The sequence below is a fragment of the Podarcis bocagei genome, assembly GCF_964188305.1.
Source record: "Podarcis bocagei genome assembly, chromosome: 5".
NCBI lineage: Eukaryota > Metazoa > Chordata > Lepidosauria > Squamata > Lacertidae > Podarcis > Podarcis bocagei.
Window position 1 is genome coordinate 21,643,477 of NC_138129.1, and position 19,472 is coordinate 21,662,948.

A 19,472-nucleotide genomic window follows, 5' to 3' on the forward strand; every position below is an offset into this window, starting at 1 on the left:
TAACTTTGCACCATCACTTTATCACATTCCTCCTCCCTTGTCGAGGCTAACAATGCATACACCATTCAGCTTTAGAGAAAATTCCAGGGGCAAGATGCAAAGATGGCAAAAGGCACCATGACTTATTGATAAAAGCATGACTTAGTCTAACTTGGATACTCAGCAGACACCAGTAGTGGATTCTTTTTGGCAGCAGGTTAAGCCTGTTTACCCTGGTGTTTGGGTCATGCCAATTATAGTCTGGAGTGGGATCTGCCTAGTTTGTGGTTTGATTGATGATTGACATTTTATTCTGTTTTATTGCACTAACTGTTTTATGGAATAGGTACCCCACTCCAAGATCAACTGATGTAGGGTGGGATACAAATATATTAATTAATAAAATAATGCCAAGCAAAGCCTTCCAAGTCTAAGTAGTGGAAGCATTCTGGAATCCGGAATTTTTAACCACAGAACTTTGGATTCAGAGGGCTAAAAGCTGATTGCACAAATGGGTATCAGCCGACACAATTGTATGCTACTTTAGCACACCTGTGTTCAGGTAGTGGGAGGTTTCTGGCTGTCATATAACCAGGAATTGGCTGTTGTCATGTGATATATAGGTTTTTTGGTTGTTCTTTAGGAAATTTTATTGAATATTGTATTTTTATTGTTTCCATGTAAACGGCCTTGAATTTTTTTATATTACACGGCATATAAAGATTTGTTACAAATACTTAAACATGATCATCACACCATAGGATGCAATTATATAACGTGCAAATTCAGGGACAGCTTAGGTGTGCAGTTCCCACTGCAACATCAAGTGATGGCTCACATCACTGTACAACCCATGTTAGCTGTATGTACCTGGGTTCTTTCCTTCATTACGTGATGGGCGAGCTGTAGGTTTAGGAAATCTCGTCCCTTCCAAAGCTTTGGCAGCAGCTGCATGTTGAGCTTTCTTAATACTAGTTCCTTCAGCTTCCCAGTGCTGGTCCCCAAGAGTCAGCTGCACTGTAAACACCTAAGAATGAGAAAGAAGTCTTTACTGCAACAACTACTCACCGCCTGATCTTGCATGCGTGTGATATTTTAATAGTCTGAACACACACAGGTCAAAAGGCACAGGCACAACACTGATCACTCTAAAGCAGGGGTGGCCAATTCCCAAGAGACTGAAATCTACTCACAGAGTTAAAAAAACTGGCAGTGATCTACCCCCTTTTGGGGGGTTCAGGTCAAAGTTGCTGAGCTTTTTTAGGGAGCAGGAAAGCCCCATTTTTGGGGGGGTGCAGGCCTTAACTGAGGTTTTTTTAGGGGAGCCAAAGTTGCTGAGCTTCTTTGGGGGAGCCAGTGATCTACCAATGACCTACCGAAGACAATCTACCGGTTGGACATGCCTGCTCTAAAGCAAATACTTCATGAAACACTATTAAACCACAGGAAAGAAAAGTCGCATGAATTGCTGTAAAAGTATCCAATGTATTTAAAATGTTTTTTTCTACTGTGGCCAAGGACTTTGTGAAAGTAATACACAGAACCAAAGGGATCCAGAAGGCTGTATGCACAGCTACCATGTGCACAGTGAGACCTCCAAGGCCCTTCCTCCCTACCACATTATCGAATGCTGCCCAGTAAGTTGCTTCCTACAGCAAAGAAATCTGGAAACCTTGAAAGCTCTTGTGGGAATGCAGGGCCTGAGGCCATACAAGGCTATAAATGATAAAATAAGTACTTTGAATTGCATGCTGCCGTTTCCAAACAGTGTGCTTTATTGGACTTCTCCTTTACTATTTCCTCCCCCCTCCGTTTTCTTTTACAGCTGGGTTTGGATACTGGGGTGAAGGTACAACTACCTGCTTAAGCCAGCTGGATTTCAGCAAAGGGCCAAACCTACACTACTTCCCACCCTTCCAAGCTGGTTGAATACTTGATATTGTTTTTCTTTTATCTGCTGTTATTTTCTGTGCATTTAACTGTTTTCATTACATTTTGTACAGTGCCCTGAGATGTGTGTGGAAGATAATAAATAAATAACTAACTAACGCTCACTGAGTTATATTAGTAGTACCAGCTTAAAAATAAAATCAAGCTGTGCACTGGAAGCTGTGTCAAGCTAACAGACCTCTCACGTTTTGTTTTACTTCACACACACACACAAAAACACATTCAAGTCATCGTTTTACTATAAATATGGAAGTCAGGCAATGTTTACCTTCGAGTGAGCTGGACCCTGCTCACTCAAAAGCTTATACTCAGGCTGAATCTTGTTAAAACGGGCTAACTCATTCACAAGACACATTGGGGTTTTCTCTTTGGGGTTTGCCATGTTAGAAGGAACTGAAAAGAAAAGACCAATAGCTACTTCAGCATGGAGAAATCAATCTGATCTCTTAGTATTATTCTACATTCACAGAAGCACTTAAGGACTTTAGCACTCAAAGCTGGGAAAACACCGCACAGAAGCTTAGACTTATAAAATTAAGCAGCTTTCTACAGAAGATGCCCAAAGTAAATTGGTTTCAGAGAATGTTAATTTAGTTGTCCAGAATGCCAGATAAAAGTTGATTGTAAGACTAACTCTAAGGATCAGACAGCAAGTGAATGTTGCAGTTGCAATATAAGGAAAGATCAAACTAATTTGCTTTGCAACAAAACTAGCTAGGTGCCTGCGTCCTCAAGTTGATGTTTGAAAGCCATAGGCCTCTTGTTCAACCTACACAGCTTAAGCTGTTCAGAAAGTTCCTCCACTGCCAGGACATATTTGGTCCTAATCTGACAGCTTCTCTCTCCCTAAGAATGAAGCTGCTTCACAGGTATTTATATTCTTAATTTCTCATTTTTAATACTTAATGGTCTCTGCTTCTACTCTGTCATATGCTTTAAAAAGGGTGTCCCATTTGAGTGCTTCGTCCCAGGTATAGTTTCCATTTTGCCAGTCATCCCAATTTGGAAGAAAACAAGAACACAAAGCCCAATAAGCTTTACAGAAGCTTAGTTTGTACAAACAAGGGAGCCCAACCCATGAAAACTCCGCGTCTTCCAGGATTCAATATTCTGAAAGTGGAATCACATGAGGCACACTTTAATTGCACAGAGAACTGGTAATCTGTAGCCTCTGGATAAGCCTTGAGTGGAGCATTGCCGTTAACTCCTGCTTCCCCAAATTCTCAAGGGGTTTTGGAAGTACAAAGCTAGGCTTATCTAGTGGCCAGAGGCTATAGATGACCAGAACAGTGCAATCAAAATGCCATACATTTTTAATGGTCAGTGCTTATGGAATGCCACACTATTTAAGAATTATGCCACCACCCATGATGATAAACACACAATGGGTGTGTACATTCCAAAGATATTCTAAATCAATTTGCAATTTTCGTTTGGAGGGATACCTGAAACCTTAGTTTGCCAGATTGAAGAGAGCAAATGGCAAATGCACACATGTAGTCAATGAAGTAAATTACTAGTAAATTACTTAACTACAGTTAAGTTACTAGAATAAACCACTCTATATTAGAAAGGAAGCTCTCTGGAACAATCCTTGTTATACATGTCTTCATGGCTAAACCCATGATCAGAAAACACTGCACAGAACCAGAACGATGGAACAGTGAGTTTGACGATATAAAATATTTATAAAGCCATTTTAGCCATTTGTTTTAATCTTATCTCTGTTTGTTCCATCAAACATTTCTCCTTATAATTTTCACTATTTCCAAAACAACTTCATTAAACAAGCAGAATATGAACAGCATGGGTATTAGGACCTGGCATTTTCTTTTAAGGCATTTGACACTCACATTATCATTGAAATATACCAAATAAATTTTCAGGCTTACCTGCAGCTACACTGGTAGATGTAACAGATGCAGAGGGTAAAGCAGAATTTTGAATAGGTCTACCTGCATTTTCAGAGGGCAAAGAACTAGTGGGAGAAGGAATACTCAAAGGCTGTGCAAGTGATTGGTTCTTGTTTAGTATTTGGCTGCTAGAAAGAGCAGCAGACGGATTCTGGATTTGAACTTGAGACATATTGACTTCCATACAAAGCTAATTGCTGCAGGTAAACTTGGCTTTGAATGCAGGCTATTTCTGTGCAAGTGCTTGAATTTTTACCTTAAAAAGAAAAAGGAGAGAATCAATTGCTTCCCAACCTTTCCACATAAAATATTCAATTGAGATGCCACCAACACCTTACAGTCATGGGAAAAAAGAAAGTACACCCTCTTTGAATTCTGTGGTTTTACATATCAGGACATACCGGGTAATAACAATTATCTGTTCCTTAGCAGGTCTTAAAATTAGGCAAATACAGCCTCTGATGAACAACACATATTACACTGTGTCATGTATTTAAGGACAAATACTTATAAGACTATTCTACAAGTATCTTTGGGTTTCTGGGAAAATAGTAAAAGAACTCCTGCACAACTTCAGGTAGAGTGCATACAGTCTATACAAGCCTTCCATTTGGATACAATCAATGTTAGAAACTGGGATAGAAAAGCTGGGTTGTAGGCACCAAAACAGAATGTTTAAGTGTCATAAATTTTTATTTATTATTTTGATAAGCATGAACTAATATGCAATTCACATAAGAGAAACATGGTTAATATTACATTTTAACAGAAATTGTTAATACATATTTAATTTGGTGTTTACAGTAAAAATGTTTGTACCATACTTCAGCTCTCAAAACACTTCACTCTTTATTGTTAAACTTCTTAACATATTGTCAATCCTTGACATATACTTCGAAGCTTCAAAGCACATACATTTCAGTAATCCTCGAGTGTTAGCCAGATGCAAAAAATGGCACCCAGACTTTTTGAGGTGCTTGTAAATGCAAACACTTTAGGTGCAAAATGCGCCTGGAGCCCTGCTAATTTCGAACCCTGGATACAATAAACCTGTGCTGTCAAATGAATGCCAAACTGAGCATGCATGTGGTCAACTGCTCAGGAGTTAGTACTGGAAAAACGATAGTTCAGGCTTTCTGCAAATGGTAGGTTTAGCAGGCAACCTTTCTAGACCAGAAACAATGCTGGGCACAATCCAACACACTTCATTTGTGTTTGCATGCAGAGCAGTAGTGCTTGGTGAAGTGAGTACTTATATCGTCCCAGTGATGAAAGCAAACACAAGGCACTAATGTCAAGTTACCATAGTCCAATTTCTGTCTCCCAATAAAACCTGTAGACGTTTAAAAATTTATCTTGAACCAGCAAAGGTCCTGGCTTTAAAAATGAGCAATCACTGGATGCTAATAGTAGCAATTTGTCTAAGCATTCTGTGGGCCTTCAGAATTGATGTCATGAATAGGCTTCCAAATTTAGAAAGGATGAGTCAAAGACAAAAGTGATCTGCAAACTGCCTCTTAAGGATTTTAGGAAAGACGCGTACTTCTGAAAAGGCAGACAAGGGTTTATGGGCCAGTGGAAGCAAATGGATTTTCAACACAATGAATTGGCATCTAAGAGCTGAAATAGACAATCCAAAGTCTCACTTGATGAACCTGATGCTGGACTGCAGAAAGGAAACTGAATGCTCTCCAGCATGCAAACATTTTCTAATACCTGTACATACAAAATAGCAGGCTGGGCTCAACGTGCTAGCCTGAGATGTGCAGAAAGTACTCACGTGAAGCACCACAGACCAAAGTCTTCTAATATTCTGACAAGTTCACAAATTTCATTGCCAAAGAAACCAATACTATGCTTGTAAATGAAGTTATCAAAAGCATGCTGCTAGGTTTTTTTGATCCAGAGAGAAAAAGGGGTTACAGCTTTGTTTTACTAAGTTTATGTTTAACATGGCACCCACTATTTTAAGAATTTTATTGATTTCCAACTCAGCATTAATGCTTCCTGTAAATTACAATAGCTTGGCTCAGCTTCAAAAGGCACAGCTCCCATAACAGCCATTTTTAAAGCTATGAATGACCATCAGAAACAACATTGGGCATGCTTAAGGAAAGGGACCATAGCTCACTAGTAGCCAGGAGTTTACAGCCCAGCAGCAGCTGGGCCATGTTGTACCTCACACTACCCTTAATGCACTAAGTGCTCAGTGGTATAGCATAGGGTTTGCATGCAGAAAGTCCCAGGCTCAACTCCTGGCATCTCCAGCTATAAAGTCCAGGTAGCAAATGAAGGGACATCTCTGACAGAGACAGGGAGAAGCCTTGCCAGTTCAAAAAGGACCAAACTAGCACAATCATCAGCTCTACAAATTGCAGGTACAGGAGCTTGATTCACACCTGGGAAAGGGGCTTTGGCCTTTTGCCCTATGCTGTGGGTCCCAATATGGATTAGGCCCTGCTGTTTGCATTGGAGGAAAGCTTCCACCCCCAGCTATGAATATAATAGACTTCTACTCCCAACTCTGTGCTGACACTTATTGGGACAGCAGCAGGGAACAAAGGGTGAAAGCCACCAGCCTTCAACTTCAGGGTCTGGATCAGACCTTGCACCTGAAACTTCCTTTTAAAAGCCATCTGCATAACTGGTAACTGTGTGAATGATGTTGTGCCTAGATTTGCTTATGGCCTGACCTGGTATGTTCCTACATTTCCAAGAAACGGACCCAAGAGGCTACAGGTTTCACTCATGTACAAAGAGCACACACACACCAGCCAGGCCTTTGGCCAAAGAGAGGTGTGTGTGTGTGTGTGTGTGTGTGTGTGTGTGTGTGTGTGTGTGTTGTTTTGCTCTTGCCTGAAGTTCTCTCCATATTAGGTTCAATAATTAAAATTTCAAGTTGCCATTTTAAGACAGAGCATGTTCATAAACGTGTAGCAAGGACATCTTGCATTAGAGATTAAAAAGCTGAAGGCAGGCATATGTGTCACTGAGTAAACCTGTTTTTCCTAAACCAACTGCGCTAGCTGAACTGCTTAGTTGAAGGCCTTTTCTATAAAATGGCCGAGCATGCACATACCACTCTTACAGATTGCCCCTTTCAGAAAACCTTGGACACATCCCATTATCTTGACATGCAATTGAGGCCTGCCCCCTAGATATCTGTTTAGAATGACTCACCACTACATTAAGAGCACTGAGTCACCTGGACATACACAAAAGACAAAAACTGGCTCTCTGCTGAATGCAGGCATCCGCTTTAACATGCACAGCCCCCTAACAATCTGTTGAGAGCAACACACCTAGAGCATATACTCTTGAAAACACATGCCCCCATTTGCAGGAATACTGCCTCACTATTTGGATTGTTTCAATGAAGGAATAAAAGAAGAAGAAGAAGAAGAAGAGTTTGGATTTGATATCCCGCCTTTCACTCCCTTTAAGGAGTCTCAAAGCGGCTCACATTCTCCTTTCCCTTCCTCCCCCACAACAAACACTCTGTGAGGTGAGTGGGGCTGAGAGACTTCAAAGAAGTGTGACTGGCCCAAGGTCACCCAGCAGCTGCATGTGGAGGAGCGGAGACTCGAACCCGGTTCCCCAGATTACAAGACTACCGCTCTTAACCACTACACCAAACTGGCTCTCAACATTAAGAAAGATATGATTACAGATTTCAGTAGTCTATTATTCGTTTGCTTTATACCAGAATCAAGTATCGGAAATGTGCTGCAGAATGCAGTTAATACTCCAGAGAAATGAACAGGCCTGAGTATATTCTAAGCCACCCTTCACAAGCAATCCCCAATACCTAGGGAAGACTAGTCCATGCCCTTTCAGGTTTAAAGTGTGTCATCCTTATATATGGCATATTGTTGAAGCAAGAGATTCAAAGATGCTGTTGATGGTAATGGAACAGGGAGAGAAGACACAGGTGTTGGGGGAAGCAGTAGCCAGGATATGGGAAAACTGAGAAGAAGTTTCTCTAACCACCCACAGCAGGTTTTTTTTGAGGGTGCAGGAGGGTGCTGCTGTAGGGAGAAGTGCATATGTCTGCTCAGCTCAAGTACTGATGGCTTTGGATACAACTGACATTAAAGCAGCATCTTAAGATAGGAAACTGCAACAGAACTCCCATATACTTGTGTCCACCCCAAAATATCAGCCAGTGATAAAGAGCTGCTTGATTTTCAGAATACCCAACTTCCTGTACCTTTAAGTGATCCAGGGACAGTGTAGCTTTAGCTTTAGTTCCAAGGGGATTTATATGTTGGAGATTGCCTATAAACAAAAGAAAAAGGGGAGAACGTTAGAAAGATGCTTTTGAGTAGTACAGTATTATACTATTGCACAATGAACTACTTATCAACATTACCAGGAGCAGCATTTGGAGAAAAATTCTCATTAGATTAAAATTGTTCAGCACATATGCTTTGAAAGGTTTAGAAATGTTTACTTTTTCAGAAGTGTTAGCTATGAAGTCATTCCAGAGAGGGTCTTCAAGAGACAGCACCCATTACAGTTAAAAATTAGCCAGTAATTATCTGACACTCTCAAAAGGGAGGCACGCCTGGCACCAACTCTGTCGTCATTTTGGCCTCAGGCAAAGGTGTTTTTGTCTTCCTGGGCATCATCAATTGGATGTTTTTAATCTGAATGTTTATATTTGTGCATTTTAAATATTGTATTACCTTCTTGCTGCAAATCGCTTCAGGGCTTTTTGTTGTTGGAAGCGATTCATAAATTGAATAAACCTAAATCTAAACAAAGCCAGTTCACTCCCCAAAAGGCTGATTTGAAGCATTTCACTATTCCAAACATTTTTGAGGTGGTTAAATGACAATATTTGATGCCTCCTCTTTAGAGCCAGCAAGTTGTTGATCCTGAAGAAAGAGAACAGAGAGTCTTGTTTCCATATTGCCAAAACTAGCCCTGTAGGTATGCTTGAACTGTGTTTAATTTTGGCAACCGTGCCTTCTTAACTGTATCTTGGTGCTACCTATTAACAGCCTCTTCTCAGCCCTGCACAAATCAGAATTATACACACATATAAGTACACACATATAAAGCTCACAATGATAATACATGTCTTTCTGCTCTGGCAACAGAAAGGCAGTCTGCTCTGAGATTTCAAAGCTTGCTGTCCCCTCCTGTTAGGATTAAGCGGAACTAAGAAATAATACTTCATTGTTCATAGATTCCATTAAAATATGATGCCAGGAATGTGCAAGAAACCTACCTGTGCAGGTTTATAAGCCGTTAGTGTAGCTATGACCCCCTGATTTAAGTCTTCAACCACACCAACACACTTGGGCTGTGAATTCCAGGTGTGTCAACTCTCTACATTTTATAGGGAATGAAACCCAATTGAAGTGTGATGACAGCCATGCCCAATCATGCATAGTTAAGTGAAACCAGCTGTGCGAACTTAAATCAGGCCTGAGTGCATTTCAAAAAGTAGCTTTTACAGATACTTTGATCAGTGCTGTACTTTTTTTAAAAGTTACAGAACGTTCATGAACACTCCTATTTAAATAGTAATTTCTTCATGGCAAATGCCTTAGATTAATCCAAGTTAGTTACTGCAACACATCCTCATGTTAAACAACTGCCCTGTGCCCGAACATAATTGTGACATGCTTACTGTTTTGTACAAAGGAAGTGGTAGACTGCAGAAATCTGATGACCATGAAGAATAAAGTTAGAGCGGCTAGTGAAATGGAATGCATTTTGGTTAGAATGTCACCCTATCAGATCTCCCTTTTCCTCACTTCTAGTCAATGTTGTTGTGAGCATAAAAGATGGCTACACCAGTCCTGATATGCAACAGTGGAGATGTTAGACAAAATAGGCATACAGCTTCCTCCTCTGCAAGACAAACAGATCAAATGATGCAATATGTGGAGATATGTAGCTAGCTATGAGTTTTATGGAGCATCAGCAACAAGGCCAAGTTGTACCACAAACTGGAGCAAACTGACCTGACAAAGATATAGTTGACAATGCTTTAAAAGACAACACATTTGTCACTGGAGATTAGGGATGCTAGTGACTACAATAAAGCTCAAGATGAAAAGATTCTAGAGACTCTTCCTGATCTCCATCCAGCTTGTTACACACACATCCTGCTGGGAAATATTTGCTGCCCTATACATATGATTCATTATTCTTGTGTGTTGTAGAAGATGCCATACATACACTACTTTTGTGCGACTCCAGATGCTGGCATTGCTTGCTAGGGCTGATGGGAGTTGTAGCTCAGCAATATCTGGAGGGCCAAAGGCTCCCCACTCCTAATCTACAGCTTTGACATATGCTTGTACCATGGGATCATTATTACCAAAAAGTTACATTCAAAGTCTCTTAAAAACCAAGGTAAGCAAGGCAACATGTCAAGACTTCAATTGGCTATGCATGAACATGATCTATCAAGTTAGCATAACAGCCCATAAAGAGCTCTCACACAGGAGGTTATACGATAGTGTGCTAGTGGTACACACGTCCAAATAGGTTGCAGCCTCTGAATATTGGGGTCTATTATAGTTATTAAAACCCCATGCTGGTGTGTAACACTTGCCAACCACCAAGTGATTTGTCTACATTTCTTTCAAAGTTCTAAGAATAATTGGTGGGAATTTAAGTACCGGTACTTGTTTCCCGACTGCCTAAACGTTTAACCTTTACGTTCCTAGGGACAGAGGTGTCTTATGTCTGCCATTTACACAAGTCACATGCAATAACAGGTAGCAAATAACTTTGAAATGGAAATAACAACAGCAGCTTTACATGTTAGATAATCTACTACAGAAGTTCTGTAACTACACTGCAAGCCAAAAAATAGTTTGCAATCTGCCCAACTATTCACCAATTGCTTACAGATCAAGTTCTTTCTTGCTCCAGGCAAAACTGGCCAGACCTCTTCCTAAAAACATGGACATGCTTTGATGTTCCTAACAGTGCAGATTGTCAGTGTTACATATGACTGTAAGACAGAGGAAGAACCCACCTCTCCCCTCATGTTTTGCTAGTTTGCTTGCAAGAGCCATCTTAATGGCACTACAAGATTACATTACTACCACTATGATTTGTGCTATGCTCAGTAATATATTTGTGGTATGTGCTATATGTTTGCCAATACAGTGTGTGTGTGTGTGTGTGTGTGTGTGTGTGTGTGTGTGTGTGTGGAGAAAGAGAGAGAGAATACATTTGGATTCAAGCATACTCCCCAAGATTGGATTTTCAGGTCTTAACATGTACATTATGGGGTCCTGAATGTTTTTATCATCAACATTTTCAGCGGTTCACTTATTACACGGGTGTCAAACACAAGGCCCGCGGGCCGAATCCGGCCCGCCAGACCTCCTCATGTGGCCCGCGTAGCCGCCGTTCTCGCCCGTCCAGTGCACCATCGCCTGGTTGTGCGCCGCGTCGCCTTTCAGCACGAAGGAGGTGGTGACCCCGCAGGTGACCACCGGCGCGACCCCGCAGGCCGCCCGCCTCGTCCCACGGGCTGCCGCGTCTCTGGCAGGGGGGGGGGAGGCTTCGCAAGGCTAAAGAGGAAGCCAGGGCAGCGAGCGCGATCCATCCCGTTCGCTGCTCTGGCTTCCTCTTTAGACTTGCGCGCCTCTCCGGGGGGGGGGGGGGGAGGCTTCGCAAGGCTAAAGAGGAAGCCAGGGCAGCGAGCGCGATCCATCCCGTTCGCTGCCTTGGCTTCTTTAGCCTTGCGCGCCTGGGGGGGGGGGGAGGAGGAGGCTTCGCAAGGCTAAAGAGGAAGCTAGGGCAGGGAACGCGATCCATCCCGTTCGCTGCCCTGGCTTCCTCTTTAGACTTGCGCGCCTCTGCAGCGGGGGGGGGGGGGAGGGGGGGAGGAGGCTTCGCAAGGCTAAAGAGGGAGCCAGGGCAGGGAACGCGATCCATCCCGTTCGCTGCTCTGGCTTCCTCTTTAGACTTGCGCGCCTCTCCAGGGGGGGGGGAGGCTTCGCAAGGCTAAAGAGGGAGCCAGGGCAGGGAACGCGATCCATCCCGTTCGCTGCTCTGGCTTCCTCTTTAGACTTGCGCGCCTCGGGGGGGGGGGGAGGAGGCTTCGCAAGGCTAATGAGGAAGCCAGGGCAGAGAGCGCTCTCCAGCCGCAAGAGATCTACCAGAGGTAGATCTTAACCCTTGCCTCACCTGGGAGCTTCTCTGGGCAGGAATTCCCTTAGCTTAAGTGGGGTGGGGGAAGTGTGGCAGGTAGGGGGGTACCTGCCTAGACACTGAAGCCACATGTCTCTCAGATGAAAATTGGGAGTGGGCATTGTGTGAAGTGGTCTGATGGTGGGCATTGTGTGAAGTGCTCGGATGGTGTGGGCATTGTATGAAGTGCTCTGATAGTGTTTCCTACTTTGCAGGGGGTTGGACTTGATGACACTTGTGGTCTATTCCAACTCTATGATTCTATGATTCTAAGTGGCTGTGGATCTCCTGCTGCAGAACTGTAGGACTGTATAGAGTTGGGAGGGCCACCCGAGGGTCATCTAGCCCAGCCCCCTCACAATGTAGGAATCACAGCTAAAGAACGCCAGACAGATGGTCCCCCAACCGCTGCTTAAAAGCCTCCAGTGGTGGAGACCCCAAACACCTTCCGAGGTCATAGAATTGCAGGGTTGGAAGGGAACCCCAGGAGTCATCTAGTCCAGGCCCGGTGGACAGCGGGCGCAATCCATCCCGTTGCGCAAGACTAAAGATGCTGCGCAAGGCTAAAGAGGAAGCCAGGGCAGTGAGTGGGATGGATCGCGCTCACTGCCTTGTCTTCTTTAGCCGCGCTGGAGAGGTTTAGCTCCTGGCTGGAGAGGTTGCGCGGCTATGGATCCCGTGCGCTGTCTTGGCTTCTTTGCTCTTTGGGGCTGGTGGGGGAACCCGGGCTTCCCCCGCAGCCCCGAGAAGCTCTGGGAGAAGCAGACAGGCTGCACGCAGCCTGTCCGTTGCTCTTTGGGGCTGGGGGGGAGGGATAATATTTTTTCCCTTGATTTTCCCCTGTAAAAACTAGGTGCGTCCTGTGGTCCGGTGCGTCCAATAGAGCGAAAAATACGGTAAAAGCCCATCAACTTCAGGGGTCTCAGCCTGCTCAAATATTTTAGGCCGATACAACCGGCCCTTTGAGGGTGACCAAACTGCTGGTGCGGCCCCCGATGAATTTGAGTTTGACACCCCTGACTTATTACCAACACAGATAACCTAGAGTTCAATCTTCTTGTGGTTCTAAAGAACACTGTTCCTCAAAACCCCAGGAACTTCAGATATACCAACTACATTTTCATTGTGCTGGACAGTACATGACTAGGGACTCATACTATGACATGCTAAAAGGGATAGAACAGGGAAGAATTGGGTACTCCATCCAGATGGAGGATTGGGAAAGATTGTGGCAAAAGGATTTAAAATTTACAGCCTGCTACACAATAAAAGAAAACTTTATGAAAATGCTATACAGGTGGTACATAACCCCCAGCAAGCTGGCCAAAATATATAAATCAAAGTCAAGTGTATGCTGGAGGTGTAATCAAGGGGAAGGAACGATGAGCCACATGTGGTGGGGTTTGTGACAAAAATAATTTTGGGGGGAATTTTGTCTATGACGAATTTTTAAAAAATGTTCAAAAAAACATTTGAGAAGAAACCCGAAGCCTTTCTTCTGGGCATTATGACAACTGATATTTCAAATGATTAAAAAGGGTATTCCTATATGCTACAACAGCAGCAAGAATGTTAATCACTAGAAATTGGAAGGGTGATAGGACACCAACAAAAGAAGAATGGCAAATCAAATTGTGTTAGTATTTGGAATTAGCAAAAATGACAGAGGCAATTAGGAACCAACCAAACAAAAAAATTTAAAAGGAGTGGGAATGTATAATAATAATAATAATAATAATAATAATTTATTATTTATTATTTATTATTATTTATTATTTATACCCTGCCCATCTGGCTGGGTTTCCCCAGCCACTCTGGGCAGCTCCCAACCGAATGTTAAAAACACAATACAGCATTAAACATTAAAAACTTCCCTAAACTGAGCTGCCTTCAGATGTAAAAGATTATATGGAAAACACTGTTCTCAGATAAAATCCTTGATACGTTTCGACTAAATTTTGCAAAGTAAAGAACAGATAAGAGATATTGTGTAAGAGAAGGGTAATAAGGAAAAACAACACAGGTGAAAAGAGAAGGAAGAAACAAGAAGCCGCACTGAGGTTGTGGGAAGTCACTTGTAAAGAAATATCGTTATTGTTTGGTTGATATATGTGCACAATATATGTTAAAGAGTGAATGGAATACGTATATGAATAATAATTTTAAAACTCAATTAAAGAAGAAAAAGATCAGGGAAGAATTATCGGTAACTGGTAAGAAGAACTGCCTTATAGTTCAGTCTAAAGTCTGTTCCCTGAAGTAAGACAGGCTGAGATGTTGTATGCATTTTGTTGGATGCTATTTTTTATAGGTTTCCCCAGAAAGACAAGCAATATCTAGATATGTGAAAGGCATACCGGTGGTGGTGGGGGGACCAGATCAGAAAAACTGGGAGGGGGGAACCTAGGTTTTTTCCGGGTCTTCTTGTCTCCAGCTATTTGTTGTACCTTTATTGTCCATCAATATGGTATTTTAAAATATTAAATGGTTTAGAAATATTCCAATTAAAATATGGAGGAACCAGGTAACTGTTTACAGCAAAAGCCACTGGATGCATCAATAAAAGCTTATGCCATAATAAATCTGCCCAATGTTAAGCCTCTCTACAAGACTCTGGTTTTGTTGCAACTGACTTATATAGGTATTCTTCAAGGAAGTGAAATGAAGGGTATGCATCAGTGCTTTGGCTCAATTACCATTCATTCGAGCAAGATTTGTACCTATGAGTTCCCTGATGGAATGCATTCTGTAGTTGTGAAAAGTGAAAAACAACAAAATACACACACGCTATTTCCTGGTCCCTTTAGCCTGTATGTTCCATGTCAAAAGGTACCCAAACACTTTGAAATGGAAAGAATTCAGTCTGCCAAACACAAAGATAGCAGGGTAAGCATATTTTAAGAAAGATTGCCAATTCCAAAATTGATGGCTAATACCGATGGTACCTGCAGCAATCCCTTCGTTGTAGCTGCACAATTGTACAAATGGAAACACCTCCTGCCTCTTTGAGACTTTCAACAGCACACCATGCTAAAAGCAAAAAAGCATTAATGCTTCTGAGACCGGTGAAATTGCCACCCTAACTCAATTCAGGCTGTCTGCAATAGCACAATAAGTAAGGCCATGTATGGTAGATGCGCAACAACTGGTAGGTTGTGACGCTCTATGGTAGGCCACACTAGCAGCACTATCAACTTTTAAGATGATAAAATGGAGAAAAAGGAAAAGCAAACAAATATTTAGTAAAAAAAGACAACAGAAGGAGGCACCATGTTGTAGGCTAAACTTCAAGTTAAATTCTAGGACTCAGGGGGAGGAAGCCGCAGAAGGAGCAGTGGTCGGTGAGCAAGCTTGGTCTACAGAAAGTCTCTAGCTCTGCTCTCAATTCCATTTCAGCCCCTCTCTCTTTCCTCTCATCCAACAGGTCTGCACAAGGGGCAGTATTCATACACTAGATTACTGTTTAACCTTTGGGCCCCAGATATTGTTCGCATATATTGTTCAACTACAATACCCATCATCCCCAGCAAACATGGTCAAAGGTCAGGGATGACAGGAGCTGTAGTCCAACAGCATCTAGGGATCCAAGATCGAAGAACACTGCACAAGGCCATACCTCCACCATCCTAATTTTGATGTTATGGATCATCCCATGGTATACTACTCAAGGAAGTGTCGAAGGAATATCCTCTATGGCCCCACTTCAGTTTCTTCCTGCAACCGCTTTCAGTTTACTTAAGAGTTTTGCTAAGCAGCAGAGCAACTGGTAGGGACAAATTTTTCACACTGCACTTCAGACACTGTTGCATATGCCTAAAACCAATGTTAGCCTAGGTTTTACAAACAAGTTCACACATTTGCATTTATTACGTGCTGACTGCAGCTTCACACAACATGTATAAATAAGCCATCACAGATAGATCTGTATTTACTCCTAAACAATGTTTTTCAACAGATTCAGTTCACACCCTTAGCAGTTGTTTGTCAGATGTTGTGTAATCAAGGGATATACAGGCCATGCATTAATCATCCCCCAGTAAGTCTTTGGAACATGACTTTACTAGTGTCACAAAAGCATAAATTCACTTAGAGATCACTTCCTTCTCCTTTCACAGTCCTATCATGCATTAAGTATCACTAAATTCTATATGACATTTCCTAGTAAGAGTTATTAAGATTGAAGCTTTAATCTGAGAGAGCATCTTACTAGTCAGGTATGAATGTCTGATAATATATAGCACAGAATACAGTCTAGCAAAGCTGAATTTAATAAAAAATGTTAAACATTCTGGTGCAGTGTCAAATATCTATTTGATCAAGTGTTTGCTTTGTAGGGTCACCATACAGCGCTATTTAGAACATGACTTAAAACAACCAGACTGATAGTTTAAATATATCAAAAATCGCATTGGTCTCTTGACTACCAGTTAACTTCTACAGGATTTAGCTTTACGATTCCATGAAACCCACAGTATTAAAATATTTTCAAGTTCTCAAGCATATACTAAAGTGCGACAATGTGGCTGTGACAAAGTATTGTTCGCTATAATTCCTACTCACCAGGACTGATTCAGAGAACTGGATTGGGAGATTATGTGTCTGCCCCCTGTTTAGTATTATTAATATTTTTTTATTACCCACCCTTCACTCTAAGGTTCCAGGGCACGTTAGAACATTAAAGCACAATATTAAAAACATTTTAAAGTTGCAATAATAAAAATAAGGTGGGTCCTAAAGATCCACACCTCCATTATACAGCATTTTGGAAGGTGCATAATGGAGGTGCCAGACATAACTCTGTGGGGAGGGAATCCCAGGGTTTAGAAGCCACCACAGGGAATGCCCTCTCCTGGCTGTCACCTGCAGGAACTTCCAAGAGTGTCCCTTCTGCTGGTCTCAGCATGCAAGAGGGTCTGTAGGGAAGGAGGCGGTCTTTCAGATATTTGGGGCCCAAATGAAGTTGAATAGGGCTTGAGAGAATTTTGAATTGTGCTGGGAAATGAACTAGTAACCAGTGCAGCTGTTTTAAAAGAGGGGTTATAGGAGATGTAAACGGAACCTCCAGCTGCTGCACTTTGGACCAACTGAAGTTTCCAAGTCGTCTCCAAGGGAAGCCCCATGTAAAGCATGTTGAAATAATCCATTCTGGAAGTTATCAGAGCATGGAATACTGTGGTCAAATCTTCTCTGTCCTAAAGTGAATCTGCCAGAGCTGAGAAAAGGCAAAACCAGCTACTGAGGCCTCCTGAGCCTCCAGTGACAGTACTGAATCCAGGAACACCCCCAAATGATGAACCTGCCCCTTTCATGGGAGTACTGATGGAACTATATGAAACCACTAGAAGCACTCATCAAATTGGGGCACAGTGTTAGGCTGATATGCCAACTATGCTCTTTCCTGGACAGGGTTGGCTACTGTGATTCACGTGGCTACTGTAATGTGCTCTATGTGGGGCTCCCTTCGGGAATGGTCCAAAACCTGCAGCTGGTGAAGAATGCTGTGGCCAGGCTGCTGAGTGGAGCACCAAGATGTGCACATATTACACCTGAACTGAATGAACTGCACCGGTTGCCAATCAGTACCAGAGCATGTTCAAGGTCCTGTTAATATATAAAACCCTAAAAGACTACCTGCCACTGTTCTTAGATCATCACAGGAAATTCAACTTGTGGCACTGCATCCTACAGAATATCATGTGGTGGTGACCCAAAAACAGGCATGCAGAGTGCCCTTCCTTCTGCTGTATGTGAAGCAGCAACCATCAGTTGCTGCAGAAGTCTTGTGAAGACGTATCTTTTCACCCTGGCTTCCCCTGACTTTGCTTCACATATTTGAATCTTCTGAATTTGCTTTTATGCATTTTTATAATGCTGTTTTACTAGTTTCAGGTTCTGTTTTAATGTATTAAAGATTTGTTTTCTTTTTTAGACTGCACACTGCTGCACACTGAAGTAGTAAGTGGTATATAAATGCTTTGAAATAAAATGAAAAATTCATATCACCAAAGATGAAGCAACATATGCAAATACAAAACTATTTAAGTTTCAGAAGTGGTTCTGGTTCCAGGCTGAAGTGGAAAAGAGTACACATCTAAAGCTTGCTCATATTGCTAAAGTTAAACGACAGGAGACCAATTAAGTTTGCGGGCATATATAGTGGAAAAAGATTAAACCATTAGAGCCATTAAGCCATTCATTACTTCCATTAGGAGATGAAAGCATTATGTTTGTAAGCGAGAACACAAAAGACTTTCCCTCCAATTAAACTGAAACTTGACAGCAATATTCCAAGGCTATCTTGGAGAAAGCAAGTCTTGGGAGAAGCCTGAAGCAACTAAAGTCTGATCCAGTAAACACTACAGGATTTACCATATTTTTCGCCCTATAGGACACACTTTTCCCCCTCCAAAAATGAAGGGGAAATCTGTGTGCGTCCTATGGGGCGAATACAGGCTTTCCCTGAAGCTTGAAGAGCGAGAGGGGTCGGTGTGCACCCCACCCGCGCCCCCCACCCCGGCCGCCGCCTGAGGGGCCCGAGCCTCGTCTCCCGCGCCCCGTCCACAGGCCCAACCCCAAGCGCAGGCCCGGCCGTGGCCTCTCCCCTCCCACATATCCCAGCGCCGCGGTAGGAGTGGCGGGCGGGGGGTGGCTGGGAGGGACGCCCGCCTTGCCTGCCTGGCTGCCCACCCGCCCGCTGCTTCTCCGCCCCTCACCTGGCGGTTGTTTTGGGCTGCGGCTCCCGGGCCGGCTCGTCTTGGCGGGCGGGCCGTGGGGCGGCTCAGTCCATGGGCAGCTGGCAGGCCGAAGAGGGGGGGGTCCGGGGAAAGGGGGGGGAAGGCGAGCGAGTCGCGGCGGCGGCAGACACAGGGCAAACACTAAAGAGAATGAGCGGGGCCAGCTCCGGCCGGGAAGGAAGTGACGGCACCACGCGACGGCGTGGGGGGGGGAGGAGGAGGAGCCAACCAGGCCTCTCGCAGCTATTTATAGCGCCGCCCAGCGCAGAGCGCGCCGCCAATCCCGGCTTCTCCAGCCGGCGGGACTACTCCTCCCGGCATGCCCCGCGGCTGTCACTTAGGCGGCCCGTCGGAGTCTCCAGCTCGCTCTCGCTTTCCCTCCCTTCCGCTTTGCGAAGGAGGCGAGACTACATTTCCCAGCATGCTGCGCTCGCAGGGGAAGTGACAGCTCTGCCGCCACGCGCTTTCCAACCAGAAACCCTGGGACTCCCGGCCGCAGCCGCTCCGGAAGACGCGGGGAGGGAGGTAGTGGGGCAGCGGGGAATGCGGGGAGGAAACTATTCCTGTCGGGTCCCCAAGGTTGGCCCTCGCGGGAGGTCCCAGGTGGACATGCTTGTTTTTCTTTCTCAGCTGAGAAGACCAGTGAAGGACGAGGCTTTGCTTACGCAGAATTGCACCCTGTGTTCCGTTCCTCTTAAAGATAGCGGGTGCAACGAGCTGAATGAAC

At 43.5% G+C, this 19,472-nt stretch overlaps 1 protein-coding gene across 4 annotated transcripts in view; it reads right to left on the reverse strand.

Annotated features, from left to right (window-relative positions):
- Positions 1 to 18,901, reverse strand: part of STAU1 (staufen double-stranded RNA binding protein 1) — a 40,631-nt gene extending 21,730 nt beyond the window's left edge. For 2 of the 4 annotated variants that reach the window (XM_081196188.1, XM_081196185.1), the window contains exons 1-5: positions 18,725 to 18,900; positions 8,053 to 8,120; positions 3,822 to 4,098; positions 2,198 to 2,322; positions 850 to 1,006 (exon numbers count right to left, since the gene is read on the reverse strand). In XM_081196188.1, coding sequence (XP_081052314.1) covers positions 850 to 1,006; positions 2,198 to 2,322; positions 3,822 to 4,026 — 487 coding nt within the window. In that variant the 5' untranslated portion in view covers positions 4,027 to 4,098; positions 8,053 to 8,120; positions 18,725 to 18,900. Of the gene's footprint in view, positions 1 to 849; positions 1,007 to 2,197; positions 2,323 to 3,821; positions 4,099 to 8,052; positions 8,121 to 8,530; positions 8,723 to 18,724 lie in introns of all 4 variants that reach the window. The other 2 variants (XM_081196186.1, XM_081196187.1) reach the window with 2 other exon arrangements.
- Positions 18,902 to 19,472: the final 571 nt, after the last annotated feature.